Below are 23,067 nucleotides of genomic sequence, written 5' to 3'. Positions count from 1 at the left end.
CTGGCCAGGCCTATCTGCAGTTAACATTTAATGCCAGGTGTTGTTAGAGACCTGAGACTTCAGGAGCTTATAGAATGGGATGTGGGACTATACTGGGCTCCCTTCCTAATGATTGTTTACTACATGCTTGAGTGCGCAGCAAAATTTGGTCTATGACTTGCTTCCATTATAAGCAACTGCCTTTCTTGAGTGTATGGGGAGGGGAGGAACCCATGGTCCTTTAGCTATTCCAAACCCATGGCAGCTACTGGCATTTACCAAAAAGAACCTACTAGTTATGTATAACCAAATGGACTAAGTCCATTTTCAGTAGAGGTTTAATGTGGATAGGCCACCCCATGTGACTTAATGTCCTCCTTTCTGGGTGTAGAAGGGAGATATTATTTCAGTGGCCTCTGCTCTTGTATACACCCTGTGCTGGGGAGGCTGCTAGGATAGGTCCTCCAGTCTTCTCAATCTGAAAGCAATTTCAGAATTGCAGGCAGAGAAGAGAGGAGATGTCACAGGTGTGCCAGGGCTAGGGTTGGATAATCTCAGAGGAAATTATAACAATTGCCATTTGAAAGATGTACAGGGGCCAAGACCTGGAGATTATTAATGTTTAAAATATGGGTGAGAGCCCTGGCCCTTGTGGCTCAGTTGGTCGGAGCATCGTCCCTTACACCAAAGGTGGTGGGGTTTGATGGCCCATTGGGGCACATATGTGAGACAACTGATCAATGTTTCTCTCTCACATTGATGTTTCTCTCTCCCTTCCTCTAAAAATCAATAAAAAACATATCCTCAGGTGAGGATTGATACGAATAAAACATGGGTGTGCATGTGGGTTGTTTCACTTCCAGGAGCTCCTGCACACTCAGTAGTAACAGTTGACATTTATCGAGTGCTTATGTATGTTCCAAGAACTGTACTTACGTATATTAAACACTGGATAGTACCTATAGAAAAGGTGCTATGGCCCTGGCTGGTTTAGCTCAGTAGATAGTGTCGGCCTACAGACTGAAGGGCCCCAGGTTTGATTCCGGCCAAGGGCACCTACCTCTGTTGCAGGCTCAATCCCTGGCCCCGGTTGGGGACTGTGTGGGAGGTGACCAATCAGTGTGTCTCTCACATTTATGTTTCTCTCTCTCTCTCTCTCCATCCCACTCTCTCTGAAAAAGCAATGGAAAAAATATCCTCTGGTAAGGATTAAAAAAAAAAAAGTGCTATGGTTATCACAAGTTTATAGTGGAGGGGACTAAGATTCCTATCTTGCCCAAGGTCCAGGGTGCACAGCTAACTAGTAGCAGAAACAGGATTTGATGTTGTCTGTCGGTCTCCAGAGGCATGCCCTAAACCACAGTGTCCTGCCTGCTGATCCATTCACCGGACATGCCCTCTGTCCTTGACCTTGTGGAAACACTCATTTTCCAGGCCCCACTGAGCAACAGCTGTTCTGTGGGACTTTCTCAATACGGTCCTTGAGGAACAGACCCTTCATTCTGTCAATCCCACTGTCCTCGCCATGACTCCCACGACACCTGTGCCTGTTTTTCCTACCAGTGCTTTTCAGGGCAGGGCCATCTCCCATCATCTCTGCAATTCCAGGGCTGGCAGTGTGTGAGAGGGGGAGGTGCCAGTGAATGTTTCTGGAAGGAATATTTTCTTGCCTCCCCTGAGGGCTCTCTCTCTCTGATGCACCCAAATCCTCCTGGTTATACCTGACTGACTTCCTTCCTGAGTTTAACTCAGAAGATGTTTGTCAGTGGCCTTCTAGCTCTGGGCCGCAGCCACCCCTGCCCTCTGGGTGGGAGATCCTGTTTGTCTTAGCATAGGGCTCACCGTGGCTTCTTACCTGCCAGTCAGGTCCGGATTCTGCACTGATCCTGTCTGCCCCTCCTTGGCCTCCAGTGAAGAGGGTTACTCGGTTCCCAGGCACCCTGTGGGGGACTTTCTTGGCTTCCACTTTTCAGTTTTGCTCTAATCAACAGCCACATTCTGTCTGGGATCCCTTTGTCAAAACCCGAGGGACGTTCTGGTGTTTTTCTTTTCCTTGTTAGTGGCAGTGTTGGCAGTGAAATTGGACCTTGGTTCTTGAGTTGGGCAAAGAAACAATTCAGAGCCAAAAACTCAAATTATAAGAGAGTTTATTTAGAAGTTACAGAGGTAGAAGTGAGCCACGGGGCGGCACAGGCTCAGGAAACAAGTTACAGAAGTAGAAGAAGGGCCTTTGGAGCTTAGGAGAGCGAAAGGCAAAGGCCATATGCTGGGGGGAGGGACAAGAGGGGGGGAAGCAAAAGGCGCAATGGGGGCTCCTGAGAGGGAGAGCAGCCAGCTGAGCTGGGCCCTTCTGTCTTGAGGGCTTCAAAGGCTGGGAGTTTAGGGGAGGTCTCAGGGGAGGGTCGCAATAGAATATTCACCAGCTTTATGCCCAGGTTACAAAATGAGATTTATTCCCCTGACTTCACCCATCCTTGGGTGTGGTTGGCACAGATGGCACTAATTGGATTTTTAAAAAAACTTATCTTTATTGTTGAAAGTATTACAGATGTCCCCCTTTTCTCCCCATTGACCCCCTCCACCCTGCTTCCGTCCCTTCCCCAAGACTTCACAGCACTATTGTCTATGTCCATAGGTTATGCATATATGCTTATAAATTCTTTGGTTAATCTCTTCCCTCCCCACCCCCTCCCTCTGAGATTCGTCACTCTGTTGCATGTGCGTTTCTATTTTGTTCGTTAGATTGCACATATAAGTGAGATCATGTGACACTTGCCTTTCTCTGACTGGCTTATTTCACTTAGCATAATACTCTCCAGGTCCCTCCATACTGTCCCAAAGGGTAAGGGATCCTTCTTCTTTACAGCTGCATAGTATTCCATGGTGTAAATGTACCACAGCTTTTTTTTTTTTTTTTTTTTTAATATATCTTTATTGATTTCAGAGAGAAGATGGGAGAGGGAGAGAGATAGAAACATCAATGATGAGTCATTGATTGATCACCTCCTACATGCCCCCTCCTGGGGATGGAGCCGGCACCTCTGGCATGTGTCCTGACTAGGGCTCGAACCTCCAGCTCCTCAACTGCTGAGCCAGGCCGCCGGGCAACCACAGCTTTTTATCCATCAGCTACTGATGGGCATTTGGGCTGTTCCCAGATCTGAGCTATTGTAAACTGCGCTGCTATGAACACAGGGGAGCATGAGCACTTCGTGATTGGTGTTTAGGGATTCTTAGGATATATCCTAGAAGTGGGGTCACCGGCTCAAATGGCAGCTCCATTTTCATTGTTTGGGGAAATTCTGTACTGCTTTCCACAGTGGCCGCTCCAGTTGCACTCCCACTGGCAGTGTTTATCTGTCTCCCGAGCAGGGTGATCTAAGCTCTTCACCCTCTGGTAGGGGAAGATAATGGTAAACCCCTTACTCTTAACTACCCCTGGTTAGGGAAGACAGGATTTCCCCACTTCCTAGACGGCTGCAAACTGCTAGGCGGTTAAGGCTGCCTGTCTCCCTAGCCCGCCTGTCCTGCTTACTAGCTGGTCGCCCTCCCTTTTGCTGGGTGTATTCAGCTGCCTCCCTGCAGAGGCGGCGTGGAGCCCCGGCCTGCTTAGGGCAGCTCACTGTGTCTATTTCTACACCGGTTTTGAGGAAATACTCAGTTTAAAACTCTACCTCCAAATTCCCTATAGGTTTTCCTGACTATCACCTACGCTACGTTTCCCAGCTTTTTTTCTTTCTTTTTAAAAAATTTTTATTTATTGACTTGGGGGGGGTGTTTTCCACTTATTTACGAACTCACCGGTTGCTTCTTGCGTGGCCGCGGGGATCCCGCGCCAGCCCTGGGCCTCGGGCGATGCTCTCCCGGTTCCCAGGGACCAACCCGCCCGGTTTCAGCCCCGCCCAGGGGCCCAGGATCCCCCCTACCCACCATGTGTTGGGTCCACGAGGGGCGCCCAGCGTGGAGTCGGGCGCGACGCCCGCCTCAGGGCCCACGACGTCACTGCCCCCGCGGCGCCCTCGGACCCGCGGCCAGCGCGAAGGCAGCGTGTGCGGACCGCCTGAAGACCCGAGAAGGCGGCTCTCAGCCGTGCCCGCGGCCCGGTCACCTGGGAAGCCGCCCGGCTCAGCGCTGCGCTCCTCCGGGCGCACCCGGGCTCCCGCGGGGGGCGCCAGGCCCTCCCTCCCCGCCCCTCCCGGGCCGGGGACGCGCCTCCCGGGGCCTGCGGGGGGCGGGGCTGCGCGGGAGCGGGGAGGGCGGAGCCCGCGTTGGATTTCCTCCCTCGGCTCCGGAACTGCGCGCGGGAGGCGCCAGGACTCGGGAGCCGCGGGCGCCGCGGGGCAGGAACGGGGTGGGGCGGCCTTGGGCGGGGCCGTGGGCGGGGCGGGGGTGTGGGCTGTGGGTGTGGGCGGGGCCACGGGCCGGCCCAGGCTGCGGGCTGTGGGAGGAGCTGTGGGCGGGCCCGGGCTGGGGCTGTGGGAGGGGCCTGGGCTGTGGGCGGGGCCTGGGCTGGGGGCTGTGGGAGGAGCCTGGGCTGGGGGCTGTGGGCGGGGCCTGGGCTGGGGGCTGTGAGGCTGTGGGAGGAGCCTGGGTTGGGGGCTGTGGGCGGGGCCTGGGCTGGGGGCTGTGAGGCTGTGGGCGGGCCCGGGCTGTGGGAGGGGCCTGTGCTGTGGGCTGCGGGGCTGTGGGCGGAGCCTGGCCCGTGGGCGGGGCCGTGGGCGGGCCCGGGCTGTGGGCGGGGGCCTGGGGGCGGGGCCGGCGCCGGGGCTGCGCGGAGCGGGCGCAGCCGGGTGAGCTTCGGCCACCGCACTCCCGGGAGTCGAGAGCCCGGCCCCGCTGGCTGCGCCCCGCCGCCTCCTCCCGCACCCGGCCCGGCGCGGCGGCCGCCGGGGCGATGTGAGCGGGCCGCGGGCGGGCCGCACCGCCGCGATGTGGCTCCGGCCCGAGGAGGTGCTGCTGAAGAACGCCCTGAGGCTGTGGGTGACTCAGAAGAGCAGCCGCTACTTCGTCCTGCAGCGGCGCCGCGGGCACGGCGAGGGGGGCGGCCGCCTCACGGGTAAGGGGCGCGCGGCGGGCGCGCGGCGGGCGGCTGCGGCGGCGGCTCCTCGGGAGTCGCGGGGCCGGGCGGCCCTGCGCGGGCCCGTGCCCCTCCGTCGGCGTCTCCCTCGCAGCCCGGTCCAGGCTGTGGCCGAGGGACTTAGGGCTCGTGCGCCTTTCCGGGCGGGCGGGTGCGGTCGCCGCCGGGCCCAGTGACCCCCTGGGGGCCAGAACTGGCTCCGACCCGAAGGAGCAGCGCGGGCTGGAGCGAGACCCGAGGGAGCGGGGGCCCCCGGGGAGCTGCGCCTGCGGGGGGCGCCCGCCCCGGCCCGGCCCCGGCTGCAGGTGGGGGGGCGGCTGCGGCCGGCCGCCCGCGAGGCCCGGGCCGTGGGGGTGTGGGGGTGTGGGCGCGCGGCCCGGACGGTGCCCACCCCGCGCCGCCGGGCCCGCAGACGCCCCCTGGCCTCGGGCGCGAGCCCCGCCGCTCAGCTCCCGGCGCCCCTCCGGCTTCTTTGAAGGAGTGATGGGAAGACAAAACTCAGGCTGGCCAGACTGACCCCGAAAGTTACCCAGACGTCCTGGGCAATAAGCATTTGGAAGGTCGTTTTAAAGGTTTTATTGAGTTTACTGGGGTGGCGTTGGCTAATAACGTCGTACAGGGGTCCAGCGTGCAGTCCCACACACACCATCTGAACTCGCGTGTTCGCCGCCGCCCACGCCCCCTCCACCCCTCCCGCCCGCTGCCCTGGAGGTCCCGTCCGCTGTCTGCTACATTCGGGTAAACTGAGGCCAGCTTGCATCGGCTCGCACCCCTGTTTAAACCTCCGGTGGCCGAGCCGTTGATTGGCTCTGTTCAGTGTGTTTAGTGCACCCAGTGGAGTTTCCAGACCTGGAGCCTGAGTCTTAGCCTCCGAATACTGAGGAGAGCAGCCCGGGTCCCTGGGCTCCTTGCCGGCCACGCTGCCCTCTGCTTGTTTGGGGGAGACCCTCCCATGAGTAGTCTGGGAAATGGACCGGATCAGTCGGTGGGCCCTGAGGCAGCAGGACCAAGTGCAAGCGGGGTTACCTTGGGCACTCGACTCGGAAGGGGCAAGTGGGTAGATGGACTGGTTAAGGGGGCAGACCTCCGGCATTGGTGGGGTTCTGGGTGGGAGAGTGGTGGGGCAGTTGATGGAACTGGGTGAAAGGGGTGGGGGGTGACCTGTCATCGTGGTCAGCGGTGGGGTGGGGTGGGCAGCAGGTGGGCCTGCTCTGGCAGTTGTGTTAAGCTCTGAGAGAGGGAGTTAGAGTGAGAGGCAGGAGCCATACAGGCCTGTTGGGCCCCAGCATGGCACCGTGCACTTAATGCCAGAGCTCTTGGGACATGGAGGTTGGTGGCACCCTGTGAGGCTCATCAGACGCAGAGAGGCCAGAGGAGGGGATTGTCCATCTCCCACCCCCTTCCCCACAGTGTATCTTAATTTTTGGTGTATTAAGCACAGTACCTGGCCTATAAATGGTGTCCTTTCGTAGAGGGCGAGGACAGGGCTTGAAGATTTGTGAAATAGGAAGACAGAAGGAACGTTTGTCCAGCAGGGGCTTGCATTCACTTGGTTCACCATACCCTGCCTGTGCGGGATGCTGGTGCAGCTGCTTTGGGGAAGACTTCAGGTTATTCATCTAGTAGGAGACAGACCCAGACAGGGAGGGCCAAGCCTCAGACAGGTGCGTGATAGAGATTCAGGCTGCTCCCCACCCGGAGAGCCCGGCTCTGTTGTCCAGAGTCTATCTGTGATGGCCTCAAAGTGAGTCCTCTCATGTTGCATTCCAAAATCAAGTAGGCCTCATGTGGTCATTGTACCTGTGGCTTTGGCTTTATTACAGCCTCCTGTTGACTGTAAAAGGAGGACACTCCTGCACAGCTGGACGCTTTACCTTTGGGAGCCAGGAAGCATAAACACGTAGCGCTGCTGTGCCGACTGAGCCTCTGAGCTGTCACATCTACTGATCTTAATGGGGCCACTTTCGAAGCACAGAGGGCAGTCCATGTTGGCAGCAGTTTTCAGATATTTTAGAATTCTAATTTGGCAGAGTTTTAGCAATTTATTTTAAAGGTTTAACACTGAGTTTATCAGTGAAAATAATGGACACCAATATGATGCAGATTCTGACTAGTTCTAGGTTTTTCTTTGGAGAGAAGCAAGTAGAGATGGTTAAGAGAGGCTGGGAATAAAATGTAAGGGAGCAGTAGTGAAGTATCTCCTTAACTTTAATTGAAATGTTGGATTTGTAACTAGGTAGTAGGAGCTTAAACATATGGGGTCTCCATTGGCATTTAAAGTACTCCGACAAGTTTAAAAATTGCCCACCCCCAGAAAGACAAAGTTTTGTTTCATTGAGGGTCATAATTGGTCCCCGTACTTACACACATGCACACGCACACACGCATTTCCTGTTTATTCATTGTTTCTCTCTACTAAATTGTCTGTTCTGTGAGGGCAGGTACTTTACCTATGATGATGCCTAGTACTGTATATAGTATATTCTTAGTACACATTGTAGGGTGAATAGGTGGATGAATGTGTGCATGAGTGATGGACCCCACTTTTTTCTTAACTGTTGGGTAGAAGTGGAGACCTAGCTTTTCTGATTGAGGCTGAGCTGATTACATGGAATAGGGACACCCCCTCTCTTCTTGGCTTCCTATTTGCCTGGCAGCCTGACTGCTGTGGGAAGCCAGCGGGAGAGGGTGGCAACAGAGACCTCCTTCCTCCTGTCTCTTTCTCTTTCTGTAACTTCCTCCTTTGAGGGGGAAGGATCTTGGCACCAGCTTCTCAGGTGACCTCTGTTACCACCACCTGGGACCTGTCTGGAGAGGGAAAAACTGGGTTCAGGGCAGTGGTGGGAGGCAGCCAGCCTTTCCTCCAGGTAGCACATGGTGGTGTTTCCAAAGCTCCCTTGATAGAAGTGGTTTTGCTGCCCTGGAAGGGAGGAAGGAGTTAATCTCCAGCCCATGGAAGTGTTTTGTAACAGTTCAGTCAGGTCCTCGAGGACAGAGGGGGAGAAGTTAGCATGTGGGAGGCAGTGGGGAGAGCCCTCTCCCTCAGGTTCTCTGAAGCCCCCCGGGTGTGGGGGGTGAGGTGAGCCCTGCCAGCCTAATGGACTAGGCAGAGCTGAAGATGATCCAGAGGCTTGCAGCTTTTAAACAGTTCATTTCCTAGCTGTGAAGGGATAGGATTGTATGATTTTTGACTCCACATTCTGGCAGCATTGGATAAAGGAGGAATTTATTTAAAGTGCAACTGGTAAATCTGATACTATTTTTGGCCCAAATTTTCCCTCTCTTATTTAAAACGTGAGTGAACTGTATTAAAAGTAGCCCTGCTCCTAGTAGAGCAGCTCCTTCGCCTCTGCTCGTCAGCACGGAGCCTCCAGTGTCAGGCTCTTTCCCTCCCAGGACCTTACCTGTGCCCGCTCTGCCTGGGGGGCCTCACCTCCCCATCCTCGCCTACTTTTCCTGTACGTCACTCATCACCATTGATCACTCTTTGTCACTTCGTCTGTTTCAAGCCAGCCAGCACTCGAACTTGAGCAGGGAGGTCCCAGTCTGTCCCTCAGCACTGCCTCAGTCCCTAGCAGTTTCTGTCACTTTTGATAAATGTGACCTGGATGTCCACGTAGAATTGATAGATGTGAGCCTTTGCGGTTGAGAAATGTTTTGCCTTGTCTTGGAAATAGAAATTATGCAGGAAACAGCAATAAGCAACCTTAGAGCACTGCAGTTTCCCACGCCAGCCCTGCCCCGCCCTGCCCTGCCCTGCCCCGCGTGCTTGTAGGGACTAGTGGTAGTTTGTCAGCGGAGGCAGCCCAGCCTGGTGGTTAGAGCCCCCCCTTGGTACCTTTATGTAATTGGTCCCATACAGACCTCGAAGGATTTCCCAGGACATCAGCCGGCTAATGCAGCTGTATGAACCTCAGTCATTAATATCCTCGAACACCTGGTGGGTCTGTTATTCCACCAGATTTTATGATTTGCTTCCTTTTTTTGACTTTAAAAAATAGGAAAGAAAAATCAGCAACAAAATAAACAGCCCCTAAAAAGATCTTAGGAAAAGGTACTGTATTTTGTGATTGGTTTTATTCTGAATAGATAAATAGTTACTAATAGAGAATGGACGTTGAAAAATAATGAATAGGATGGTAGTTTGCCAGAAAAGTTTAAATATGAAATCTTTTATGTGTGAAGGAGTATATCATGTAAATGTGAACAATAGATAATAAAATGAACATCACATACCCAGCACTTGTTACAAAAACTAGAGAGACCTCTTGTGTGTTTTCCTCCCTCCCTGTGGGCCCTGCTCTCCCTGTGTTAATATTCCCTTGCTTTTATTTGTAGTTTTAACATCTTTCTATGTATCCCTACAATGCATTGTTTAGTTGCGTATGCTTTTATAACTTCATACAAGGAGAATCATACTTGATGTATTTTTCTGAAGCTTGTTTTTCCACCACCCCAGTTATATTTTGTGTGTGTGTGTGCATGCTCGTGCTTGCATACACAGCCCTCCCTCAGTATCCGTGGAGGATTTGTCTCCTGTGGCCACCAAAATCCACGGATGCTCAAAGTCCCTTACAAATGGTGTAGTATTTGCATATAACCTACACACATTCTCCTATATGCTTCTATTATTAAACAGTGAAATAAATGTGAGCTGTACATACGTTTAAGAAAGATTAATAAAAACAAGCAAAGTCATTCTTTTCCAGCCGGCTGATTCCAGTTCAGGGTCATGGTGGCCAGAGCCTTTCCCAGCAGTTCAGGACTCCAGGCGGGACCCACCCTAGGCAGGACACCTTTCCGTCTCAGGGCCACTTACAGCCACACTCAGACTGGGACCACGTAGACATGTCAGTTCACCTCACGTGCCCGTCTTTGAGGTGTGGGAGGAACCTGGAGTCCCCGGAGAAAGCCCACATAGCCATGGGGAGAGCACACACCTCACACTGACAGCGCCCTTGGCTGGGAATCAGTGTTTTTTCTTATTAGTGTTATAATGAAATAATGCTGAATGTAACAACCATTATTTGAGGATGGGCTGTATTTATATATTCATTCTCCTGTTAGTGGGTATTTGGGTTTCTAGTTGTTGTTTTGCTGTTTTAAATAATACTGCTCTGAGCATTCTTGTGTAATGTTAACACGTGTAGAAGGTTCTCTAGAGGAAATTCCTAGGAGTGAGCTTGTTGGGTGTATCAGCCAAGATGGGCTAGGCTGTGCTGCAGTAACAGTCCCTCTCAACACCTTAGTGGACCCACAGTTGATTTCTCCCCCATGCTGAGCATCTGCAGGTACCTCTTCTCACTGCCGCACTCCCAGGCGGGCTGATGCAGCTCCGTTCCTAATGTGTCCATGGTCACTGTGGTGAGGGGAAGCAATCTGGCAGATCTCATGCTGGCTCTGGGAGCTTCCACCTGGAGCGACACCTGTTCTTTTTACCCATAGTATGTTGGCCAGAGCAAGTCACATGGTTTGTGCAACCTCAGAGACCTGGGGACGTGCCATTCCACTGTGTGTCTGGAAGGAGAGGGGAACCAGGACATTTGTGAGGGGGCCCAGTGGCGGGTCTAGGAATGTGCATTCCAGCTTTTCTGGATCATTCTAAATCGCTTTCCAGAGTAATTGTGCTAGTTTACACACTGCTAGCAGCAGTGTGTAAAAATTCCCACAGTGGCACATCCTCACCAGTACTTGGCATGTCAGAGATGTTACTTTTCATCCTGGTGGGTGTTCAAATAGTGTCTCAGAACCACTGAGATGCTGTTTCCCTTTATAGCTCATAGGGGTGAGCATCTTTTTATGTGCTTCATAGGTATTTGTTTTGTCTTTTGAGAAACATTTGTCTTTTGCCCATTTTTTCCATTGGAGCTGTGTGCACACGTGTGTTTATGTGTTCAATTATATATATTAAAATTCTCCCTCTATGACTTCGCTTTTTATTTCTGAAGAACCAACATTCTTAATTTTCATGCAGTCAAATGTACCAATCTTTCTCTTTACAAGTTTGTGCTTTTTTGTTACTTGTTTAAGGAAAATTCTTAGAAGGGAGTCTTCAGGGTGCTGGCAAAGGGAGATCCTGAGACGTAGCTGAGGAACCCTCAGGCCAGATTGAACAACCCCTAAGAGGAGAGAAATTGATTGAACACCCCATGTCCTGGCACAGGCTGAAGGAAGAGCTGCAGGCTAGGGGGAATGTGTGGATAAATTACTGATACATAGAAGGCTTACCAAGTGCAAAGTCTGAGGACAGTTGTTAATACCAGGGAAAAGAAAAAGTTGTGTAGATTAGGAAAAGTTTCATAGTTTTACTATAAAATTCAACTCTCAATAACGCTTACCTACTTATAATGTAAATTCTGACTAATGATCTAACTGAAATTGTTGCCTGTGTGAGATGTGACTGATGAGTCCTGGTGGATGAAAGAGGTAAAGCCTCCAGTTCTAATGCCTAAGTTAAAACCTCTGAAAGCAGTAATATAGACATGTTCTTTAGGGGTGTAAAATACAGAAAGAGTCAGTTAAGAACTGGAAGTGGTTGCCCTTGGGAACTGGGAAGTGGGAGTAGGGAGGGGTGGAGGACCTGTTTGGTTTCTCATGAGCTTTGTAGCTTCTTTATATGCACATTTAACTTTGATAAAACAAATACACGGAATCTAAAATTTGGGAGAACTTGGCCCTTTTTTGGTTACCAGCTGTGTGAGGGTGAAGGGGGTCAGGAGAGGCATTGAAGCAAAGTTGACTTGTTGCCTCCTCGACCAGCCGTCTTTTAGATATTTGTCCTTTCAATAAACTATATTTAGCCTTCAAAATGTCTAGCATGTGTGGGTGTGTCAGTTCACAGAGGCTTAAAAGCTATTTTCAGAAATGCATCTGATCTAGTTAAGTACTTTTATTTGAAATTAAGAGATATCTATTCTGGACTTTTTTTTTTCCTCTCTAGGGAGGCAGTCAGTTTAGAGTTACAAGGGTGTATGACTTTTGTCTCTCCCCGAGCTTCAGAGATTTGGTTCTGTGACTGTAACCCATTCCTCCTCGGGTCTGTTTCTTACCCTGTAAAACAGTAATAACAAAAAACAGTTTTTGCTTTATGGAAGCATTTATACTTCAAACTGTAATATTTTCCATATACATTGGCAAATTCCATTTAATTATTTGTATTTAAAAAGAAGAAAAAGCCAAGAGAACATTTCAGTAAGTCAGAAGCGCCAGTCTCGGGCACTCATGGACTTGCCCGTCTAGCGCAGTGCACTGAGGGTGCGTTAAACCAGAAAATGCAGGGTTGTGGATGGGGGTGAGTGCAGGGGTGTGTGAGGGAATGGCAGGGAAACTCATTTAGGTTGGAGTGTCAGCATTTTTTGAGGACCTGTGATCAGCTGAGACCTGCAGGGAGTGTGGGAGAATGCTGTTTGTTAGCTGGGTGGAAAGTAGAGAAAGAGCCTTCTGAACAGGGGAAACAGCATGTGCAAAAAGCCCTGTGGCCTCTGGGAGCCTGTTTTGGACAAGTTAGTTTGCTGTGCCTGTAAGCTGCCTAGTAAGGCCTGCAGAGGAAGGAACCCCACTGGGGACTGAGGAGTGATTGGGGGACAGGAGGAAGTCAGAAAGTATTTTCCCAGAAGCCAAGAGAAAAGTGTATTCAAGAAGGAGGGAGGGAAGCGGGCCCAACTCTGCAGTGCAGAATGGGAAAGGCTGGCAGGACACTGGCAGCCTCAGCAAGAGCAGTGCCGTGTGGTGCAGGTCCATGTGGTGCAGGAGGGGGGAGGGGGCTGGAGACTGGACGGGTGGAGAGGAAGTGGATAGCATGTGGGGGCAGCTCTGTGGAGGTGGGATTTGGTTGTTTTTTGTTGTTGTTACAAATTCATTATTTGTCAGCTGAGTATCTGTTGAATGCTGGCATACACGAGGTGTGGACTTGGGGAAGAGCTGCTGAGCCTTGAGATGGGCAATGCATAGGATTTGAATAGGACAAGGAAGTAGGTAAGGCATCCAGGTGAGGGGGACCTCAGGAGCATTTCCCAAGGAATTTTGCTTTTGGAAATGAGGTTAAGTACTCAGTACTGGAAAAAGTTGCCTCAAAGAATCTGTAACTGACCACCAAAAGAATTAACTAATTTAGGTGGAACCCAAGGATGTTGGCTCAGCACTGGGCAGTGATTATTTCACCTGACAGAGGACATTCTTTGAGGAGACCATGGCAACTGAAACATCGGGTAATGTTACTGGCTTGGCATTTGGTGTCACCTTGTACCACACTGTGGGATGCCCCTTCTACCGTCTAGTCTGGCTAACTGCTGGTGAGAATCTGATCTGGCCTCACTGTGTGTTATTTATGATCAGACTTCATTTCTCAATTTTATAAATGTATATAGTATTTTGTTATAAATGATGTTATCAGGATTAAGAAAATAAAACTTATTCCAGTAAATTATAAAGGTTGACCAGGAAGTTCAACTATCCTGAATTACTGAGTCCATTTAACAGGGTTTTAAGTAAATGTATGGTCCAGAGATTAGGATGTAGGGATATGTTACTATGGAAATATAGTCACATTACTAAGATGGGATTAGCCTGGTGGTGTAAGTTTGGAAGGAACTTCTGGGGGTTCTCACCTGAGAAGCAGTATCTGCACGACAGAACCCTTTTTGAAAGGTAGAAACAGCTGCACTCCACCTTAGATAGAGATTTGGGTATTTACCTACTATGGGAGTGTAGAGAGCTAGAGTAGGGTCTGAGTGTCTGTTACATTGCTGTTATAATGAAAGAATAATTTGTGAAATGGAAGCAGGGCATTTAAGATTGATTTCAGAATATATAGCTCATGATCTTCTCTGTCAGTGATCAATCACAGCAAGGATTTGGCTACAGAGACTAGAGTATAGTCAGCTTACTGTCCCTGTCCCAAACTTTGTGTGTGCGCACATGTAGGCACACCTGTGCCTGTGTGTTTTTGGTTTAACTTGTAGCTTCTCTTAGCATTTTTTAGATAAAGGACACTTGATTTGAGGTTTGGACACTCATTCAGGTCTCAAAGTAGATACTGATTAATCCCAATATAATGGAGATACCTCTTAACGTGGGGATTAGGTTCCAAAATCAACGTGAAGGGCAAAAACTGCTTGAGGTAAAAATTACCCTCAAAATCATCAGGTGGCCTGTCTTGGTAATCTGCTCATGTTACCAGAATTCCTGGGAAGTGGGGACTTCTGGGGAGCAGCAAGGTTCTAGTTCCCAAGAGCACGCTCCAGGGCCTGTGCCCCTTGAGTGGTGGGCAGTCCATGTGCATTGCTTCCCTCTGTGCTTTGGCCAGTGCATATTGTTGAACTGATAAATTAACATGAGATGGGCATCTACTGTACCACCTCCTGCTGGTTGACGTGAAGTACCTGAACTGCTTCACAGTAGTAATTTGGAAACTACTAGCAGATGGGGGGTGGTGGTGGTAGTGGTTGTTAGAGCTACAGTTCTGTCTACTGCTCAGGCGGCTTGCAGTGAAAAGGGCTGCATTAAGTGAGTGTTGTTTGTCTTTCAGCCTTTTGCTTGTCTTCATTTATCCAAATAAAACACTTAAATTTGGAGAGCCTCTTGTGGACCTGGAATGTTTTCCTTGGTAAGATGTGTCTCCCACTATAAAAGCTGCTTTTTCCATGTTTGATTTTGACTTTCTAAACCACCAGGAATGCCAGATTTGAGCATTCTATGTTAATAGCCAATAGTTAAGGTAGAATCATATAATAGTAAATGTATATTTTCTTTGAATTGAAATTTATAGAAACCCCAGCTGTTGGCAGAGCCAGAGATCTCATTGCATAGTTGGTGCCTGAAATCTTAGTAAGATTCAAGACCTGAATCCCTGTAGATAAGCATCAGTTTTTACCAGAAAGATCGTTAGAAAGTCTGTGTGCGTGTGTGGGAGGGTAGAGGGAGAGAGAATCTCAGAGAGAGACTTGCATGGCTGATGTACTCGCACAGAAAGAGATCACAATCTCAGAAGCTTTGGGAATCTAATATGCTATGTGTATAATACTGCTCTATGCATTCCTAAAAAGTCTTATTTAGAATTAGAATTATATAACTTAGAAAATCTTCCCATTACTTACAATGCCAAGGAGATGTACATTTTAAGTACAGAGCAAATTATTACAATTTATAGAAAAATCTATAAATTTAAATAAAATAATAGTATTTCAGATGTAAGAATATTTTTATTATGAAATAAAAATAATTTGGTTGATCAAAGCTGTCAAAAACAAAAAAAGTGGGGATGGGAACTTTTGTCTTCAAGATGTCAGTCAAAAGACAAAGAAAGGCTGTGGGTTAAAGGAAACCAAAGAGACATAACTAAACATACACCCAGCCCTAGAATGGATCCTGTGCTAGAGGGGAAAATGCTATAAAAGCCATTTGTTATTGAGTTGAATGAAAAACTGGAATACAAATGGCAGATGAAAATTCCACGTGTGTTAAATATAGTGACGTTGATAACTGTGCCATTGCTGTTTAAGAGACTATTCCTGTCCATGGGCATAGGCCTCTCAGATGACTCAGAAAAAAATGTGTGTGTGTAATTATATCATTTATCATGTTACATTATATCATATCAAGAGAAAGCAAATGGTAGGAAATGGGGTACGTTGTTAACTATAGGTATATCTGTTTTTATTTATTTTTTGAGAGAAGAAGGAAGGGGGAGAGAGACAGAGAGAAAGAAGCATTGATGTGAGAGGGAAACATCGATTGGTTGCCACCTCTCTGCGCCCGACCCAGAGATCCAGCCCAATACCTGGGCATGTGCCGTGACCGGGAATTGAACCTGCCACCTTTAATTCTTAAAACATTTTTTATGCTTGACGTTATTTTCAAATAAGAAGTTGAATCCACACACACTTGTCCATATTGATAGAGGTATTTTTTGGCCTGAGACAATAAAACAAAATATACTTATAACTTTAATCCTCATTTGAGGATATGTTTTTTTTATTTTAGAGAGAGTAGGGGGTGGAGAGAGAGAGAGAGAGAGAGAGGAAGAAAGAAACATTGATGTGAGAGGGACACTTTGATGGGTTGCCTCCTGCACGCGCCCATCGGGGCCAGGGATCGAGTCTGCAACTGAGGTACGTGCCCTTGACCCAGAGCCTAACCTGAGACCCTTTGGTCCACAGGTTGATGCTCTAACCACTGAGCAACACCAGCCAGGACTCTTTTCTTTTTTATGGTGAGTAATATTCCATTGTATAAAGAAGATGTACCACATATTCTTTATCCAACTGTGTATTGATGGGCACTTAGGTTGCTTCCATATCTTGGCTATTGTAAATAACGGCACATAAACATAGGGGTGCATATATCTTTTCCAATTAGTGTTTTGGATTTCTTTGGAAAAATACCCAAAAATGGAATTGTTGTGTCATAGAATTTTTGTTCAATAGAATCGAAATTGTTCTATTTTTAATTTTTTGAGGAACCTCCATACTGTTTTTCGTAGTGGCTGCACCGCCATCCCACCAACAGTGCATGAGGGTTCCCTTTTCTTCAAATTCTCACCAACACTTGTTGTTTGTTGATTTCGTCTGACAGGTGTGAGGTAATAATTCATTGTGGTTTTAATTTTCATTTCTCTGATGACTAGTGACATTGAGCATCTTTTCATGTCTGTTGGCCATCTGTTTGTCTTTTTTAGAGAAATGTCTATTCAGAGCCTCTGCCCATTTTATAATTGGATTGTAACCCAGTTTTTAAAGAGTTGAGGTTTCTTGGGGTCCCAGTTGCCAATCTGTAGGACAGGCAATGTATATAGGTTTCTCCACCACCCCCAAGCTGGAAGCGACACTGACATAGTGCTTTTCAATACCATGTGTACATGTTATGTGTTAGGTCATGCCTTGATTGTGGACGCTAAACATTTAGTTTTAAGAGAATGAAGATTTTGGAAAAGAAGTTCCTTCAACAGCTACAATAAAACCTCGATATAACAACTAATTTGGGCGAGGAGGTGTCCGTTAAAGCTGAAAGTCCATTATATAATAAATTAGGTTTTCCAAATGCATATGTGAAAAAATTGACAAACTAGTTAGTTTACCTGTTTTTACTTATGTAGACATGTTTGTGTCATTAAAATTAAGTGTGTATGCCCTGGCCGGTTTGGCTTAGTGATTAGAGTGTCGGCCTGTGGACTGAAGGGTCTTGAGTTTGATTCCGGCCAAGGGCACGTACCTTGGTTGCAGGCTTGATCCCTGGACCCGGTGCAGGTGCATGTAAGAGGCAATTAATCAATGTCTCTCTCACATCCATGTTTCTCTCTCTCTCTGTCCCTCTCTCCCACTCTCTCTGAAAAGCAGTGGAGAAAATATCCTCGGGTGAGGGTTAAAAAAAAAAGTTAATTTCACAGAAAAGTTTTCAGTAGGTATTACAGTAATTTTAACTTTATACTGAATAGGTCTAGTAAACGCATGCATTCATCTGTCACCCGGTGACGTGGCTGGGCTTAGCGTAGTCACTCCACGACAACACACTGCTTGCAATGTGGTGTGACCACGTGCTGATCATGCGCCAAACATTGTTTTGAGTGGTGACTCTTGGATTTAAATATGTAGGCTGTAGTTGTAGATTTGTAATATTTATTTATATTGGCAAAATTACTATATTGTTTTTTCCAACAAGTTTGCTAAAATTTGTTAAAAATAACAGTGAATTAATAACAAAAAAAACCCTGTTAATTTAATTATAAGCAAAGCTTGGTTAAAAGCATTTCAAAATTAGCAGGGTGTTAATTTTCATATATGACATACGGACTGGAAATTTTGTCTGTTAACTCTGAAGTCCCTTAAATCAAGGTCTGCAAAATCGAGGGTTGGCTTTATTTCCTGTGCGCTTCCGTGCACCTCGCTCTCATCTGGGCTTGAACAAAACAAAGTCCTGCCCTCATGGTATCTCCGCTATTCCAGGAATTACTCTGGAGCAACTAGTAATTTCCTACTCTAGTAATTTAATTCCTCTGATATTTTGTCCAGAGCAACTCTACTAATTACTTAAAACACCTTACTGACCGGCTCTTTTGAGCTAGAACTTGCCGGTGCTGCCGGCTACTTTTCCACACTTGAATGCTCGTGACCAGTCTTCAACATTCAGACATGGAAACACATGTATATTTGTCACTGGTCAGCAAGGTGTTAGCTTTAGTAATCTCTACTCTAGCAATTACCTACTTATTCTAGTGATTAAAACTGGAATTTTCAAGTGTGTGCTGCAAATCCCCTTGAAGACTGAAGCTTGGGTGTCATTTTAAATTTACTTAATTAAAACGTTTTGTGTTGTTTTAAACCACACTTCAGGAAGTTGGCTTTTGTAGTCTAGCCCTGAAAAATGGAAATATTGCCCGGCTGGCGTGGCTCAGTGGTTGAGGGCTGAACTATGAACCAGGAGGTCACGGTTTGATTCCTGATCAGGGCACATGCCTGGGTTGTGGAATGGATCCCCCCAGTCAGGGGCGTGCACGAGGGAGCCAATCGATAAGTCTCTCATCGTTGATGTTTCTCTCTCTCCCTTCCTCTCTCTGAAATCAATAAAAACATGTTAAAAAAACACACCAAAAAACCCCCAGACAAACCCAGAAATATTTAGTCAAGGAAGGTAGGGCCTTTGCACCACTTCTCTTAGGTGTGTGGCTGCTTTAGGCACATCACCTGCAAGTGCTGCTGCAGGGCAGAGCCCCTGTGATGCAGCGTGGCCTGGGCTCGGAGGCTCTGCGGGCCTGGGTGGGCGCCTGGCTTCGGCTCTGCACACTGCCAGGTGCCGGCGCGGCCCCCCCTTCCCACTCCTGCAGCGGCTCAGCTGCCTTCTGCAGGTGGCTGCAGTGAAGTGGACTTATGTTCTTATTCAAAAATCACCCAGCAGCTGTGGGTTCGTCTTCTGGTCACGAGATGGTTCCTGTCTCACGGCTGGGACTCGGCTGTCCCATCTCTGAGAGGCAGGGCAGGGCCAGTGTCAGAGCTGAGATTTTGGAGACCACCAGCCATATTCCTTCATTTACAGATGTGGAGCCCGACTGATGGAGGCAGCTATGCTCCCGTTCCGTTTCCATTTGACTAGAGAGAGAAGCGAGTCGTGGCACAGGAGTTCCGTGGCTGCCTCCCCCAGCCCAGCCGCGCTCCTCCGGACCTGCTCCCCTCCTCTTGTGCTGGGCTGGCTCTGATGAGACCCTTCTTTTGTTTTTTAAAAAATGGTGGTAAAATATACATGACATGAAACTTGCCATTTTAAGCATTTTAAAGTATACAGTTCAGTGGCATTAAGCACATTCCCAGTGCTTTGCGGTCACCTTCACCGTGTGGCTCCAGACTTTTTTTATCTCCCCAACTGAAGCTCTGTACCCACTAAGCACCAACTGCAGGTTCTCCGCAGCCCACTCCCCACCCTCCCCTGCCCCTGGCGACCCCCCTTTCCGTCTATGAATTTGACTACTCTAGTCTCTTATATAAGTGGATTCACACAGCATTTGTCCTTTTGTTACTGGCTCACGTCATTTAGCACGGTGGTCTCAAGGCTCATGCATGTTGTGGCATGTGTCAGAATCTCCTTTTCTTTGAAGGCTGAATAACATTTCTTTGCATATGGAGACAACCTTTTGCTTACATTCATCCCCTGAGGGGCGCTGAGTTGCTGCTACCTTTTGGCTACTGTGAACATGGGTGTGCAGATATCTCTTCAAGCCTCTGCTTTGCGCTCTTCTGGATATATACTCAGAAGGGAAAAGTGGGGCCATACGGCACCTCTGTATTTAATTTTTGAGGAGCCCCGTGACTTTTACATATGGTTCTCATCTCTCCTGGCCTCTGTGGCTCCAGTTGGCCAGGACGACACTCAGTTTGCTGGGCTGTAGCCCGGCCCTGGGTCCCCGGCTTCCTGTACAACCTCAGCCTGGCTCTGAAGACCCTCACTTTTCCTCCCATTAAGGCTGAGTGGAGAACTGAAAAGAACAGGCCTTTTTAGAGGGGCATCGCAACGCATTAAAAGAAAACAGTAGAAAAATTAGAATTGACTTGGAGGCATTTTCAGGTTTGCTGTTGTTCCCTCTTTGGACGTCATGTGCTTTGTTTCTCATAACTGTGGCAGGGAGTGGAATGCTTGAAGGTGACCGGCCTTGGCGGATTTTCTAACATGTTCTCAATTACATCTGTATGTAATTTCTTTAAGTGTTGTTGGGGAAAATAATAGGACTGTTAGGAGGCAGAGAAGTAGAGAAATCTTGTTCTCATTCCTTGTATGACCTTGGCCTTAGTTTCCTCTTCTGTAAATGCAACTACCTACCTAATCAATACAGAGGGTTAGGACTGTAGTAGTAACTGGGGGAAAATGGATCTGAAGTACCTGGCACGGAGCTTGACAGCCTCTGTGCTGGGGCGATGTTAGTCTGTCCTTCCTTACTGGTTACCGTAAAATAATTGGAAGTTGTTTGTGAGGGTGTGTGATGGTCCTCAACTTTTGGGTGGAACAGCAGCCCTGGAAAGAGCTTGGAGCAGGACTCGGGCTGGGTTTCGGTCTCACATGATGCAGTTAACTCCCGGTGCGGAGTGGCCCCTGAGCCATCCACCCAACTTCCTCGAGGCTGAGATTTATCACCTGCAAATGAAGAGGCCGGACCCTCCCATTTCTGTGTTCCACTTATTTACACATTCATTGGTTGCTTCTTGTATGTGTCCTGACCGGGGACTGAACCGCAACCTTCGTGTGTGGGGACGACACTCTAACCAACTGAGCTTCTTGGTCAGGGCGCTAGACTCCTTTAAAAAAAATTATGATATAATAAACATATAACATGATATAAGTTCAAGGTGTACAACATAACGATTTGATATTTATTTATATTGCAAAATGATCACCGCAGTAAGTCTAGTTAACATCCATCACCACACGTAGTTACAGATTTTTTCTTGTGATGAGAACTTTTAAGATTTACTTTCTTAGCAACTTTCATAATTACAATAGAGGATTATTGACTATAGTCATCATACTGTACATGAAATCCCCAGGACTTTTTTATTTTATAACTGGAAGTTTGTACTTTCTGACCCCCTTCACCTGTTTGGTCCCCACCCCCCGCCTAGTTGTCCTCTGACTGTAGACCTTTCCTTTTCTACAAGCTCAAGTTTATTTTCTAAGGTGGTGGGCTCATCTCAGCGGTGTGTGAGGTGAGTTGAGAATTTCTGGCATTTCAGGATCTGCTTCTTCAGGGCGAGGTCGTTCAGGATTTCCTGTTACTATCTCGGGGGCTGGGTCTCTGCCCCAGCCAAGAATTCAGACACCCCTGAGGAATAGACACGTAAGCCCTGTGTCCCTGGGGCTGGCGCCCCGAGCGTGGGAACTGGAGAGTCTTTCCGACCTGGGAGAGGAGAGAGAGAGGAGGTACAGGGGCTGTGGACATCATTCCTGCCTGCTCGGGAATAGGGTGACGCTGTCCTTAATGAATCGGATGGGGAGCTCTCCGGCTCTGCCCCCCTCGAGACCTGGCCATTGTGTACAATTGACCTTGTCTGTCTTTATTACTTATAATTACCAGTCTTCATTTGTTAAAATTTACTTATTGATTTCAGAGAGAGAGAAAAGGAGGGGGGAGAGAAACATCAATTTGTTGTTCCACTTATTTACACATTCATTGGTTGCTTCTTGTATGTGCCCTGACCGGGGATTGCACCCCTAACCTTGGGGTATTGGGGTGATGTTCTAACCAACTGAGCTACCTGGCCGGGGCTCAGTTTTCATTTTCTCTAAGAAAGAACTGCCAGCATATAATGCCTTTTTCCTCCAATCTTCCTATTAAAACCCAAAACAAACCCACAAAGCATTGATTGCTTATTAGCTCTGCAGCAGTAATAGTGTTTTTGCATCTTGTATTGTACTTCTTATGGTGCTTTCATCAACTTTTCCGTATGTAATCTGCACATAGATGCTTGTCCAGGCCACTGAGCTTTGTGTGGTCACGTGTCTTGCCAGCAGTTGGGAGCAGAGCCTGGCACTCTGTCTTTCCTTTCCGTAAAGTTTGTCAGTCGGCAGCACTCAGCAGTATTCATGGGAAGTCTGGGTGCGCACAGCGGAGATGCTTGTGGTAGAGAGTTCTTACCCTGAAGGCGTTGTGACCCATAGGGTCTTAAGAAGAAGATGATGGAGTTCACGTTTGTTACCTACAACTCATTAATTAATGCCAGTAATCACGTTTGATGGATGAAGGAAGAGCTGTGAGTTCAAATGAGATATGGACATGTCTCTGAATTTAAAGTGTGCGTATTGGTCACCTTCCCTGACTCGTTTAGACAGTGTTTCGGTGCCCCCAGATCTGGCACTGTGTCCCTGCTGCGCCTTGTGGCTGAGGCGCGTCCGTGCCAGCTGCTCCGCACTGCTGGTAGGTGTAAGACGACTGGACACTGCCTGGCACGACTTCCTTCTGACCTCGTGGGCTTGTGGCTCCTTTCTCTTTGTGTAGGATTACTGGAAGTAAAGACAGGGCTTTCTTTGGGTCAAAAATGAGGACTTTTGCCCGGCCGGGCGTGGCTCAGCGGTTGAGCGTCGACCTAGGATCCAGGTGATCAGGGTTCGATTCCTGGTCAGGGCACATGCCCGGGTTGCGGGCTCGATCAATGACTCTCATCATTGATGTTTCTCTCTCTCTCCCTCTCCTTTCCTCTCTCTGAAATCAATAAAGATATATTTTAAAAAAAAAATGAGGACTTTTAAAATAAGCAATTCTGATAGGTTAGAATCTACCATGCTTTGTGAAAGTGAGACTTCTGGACAGGAGCTTTTTTTCTCTGTGCATTTCGTCAAGTTCCTGACTTCACAGGTGTTTAATAAATCTATAAACATGTCAGTACTCAGGTCTGGGTGAACAAGACGTGGAAAATGGGATGTTTTCTGCAAATTTTTTTTTTTAATTTAAAAAATATATTTTTATTGATTTCAGAGAGAGGGGGAGGGGGGAGAGAGAGAGAGAGAGAGAAACATTAACGATGAGAGTCATGGATCCG

At 48.2% G+C, this 23,067-nt stretch overlaps 1 protein-coding gene across 1 annotated transcript in view; it reads left to right on the top strand.

Moving 5' to 3' along the window:
• The first annotated feature begins 4,748 nt into the window (after positions 1-4,748).
• Positions 4,749-23,067, top strand: part of TBC1D8 (TBC1 domain family member 8) — a 108,897-nt gene continuing 90,578 nt past the window's right edge. The window contains exon 1 of the mRNA XM_081155825.1: positions 4,749-5,035. Coding sequence (XP_081011951.1) covers positions 4,909-5,035 — 127 coding nt within the window. The 5' untranslated portion in view covers positions 4,749-4,908. The remainder of the gene's footprint in view (positions 5,036-23,067) is intronic.

This window comes from Miniopterus schreibersii (assembly GCF_964146895.1).
Source record: "Miniopterus schreibersii genome assembly, chromosome: 13".
NCBI classification, from domain to species: Eukaryota; Metazoa; Chordata; class Mammalia; order Chiroptera; family Miniopteridae; genus Miniopterus; species Miniopterus schreibersii.
The sequence above is the reverse complement of the archived record's forward strand: the minus strand, read 5'-3'. Positions and strand labels throughout refer to the sequence as shown.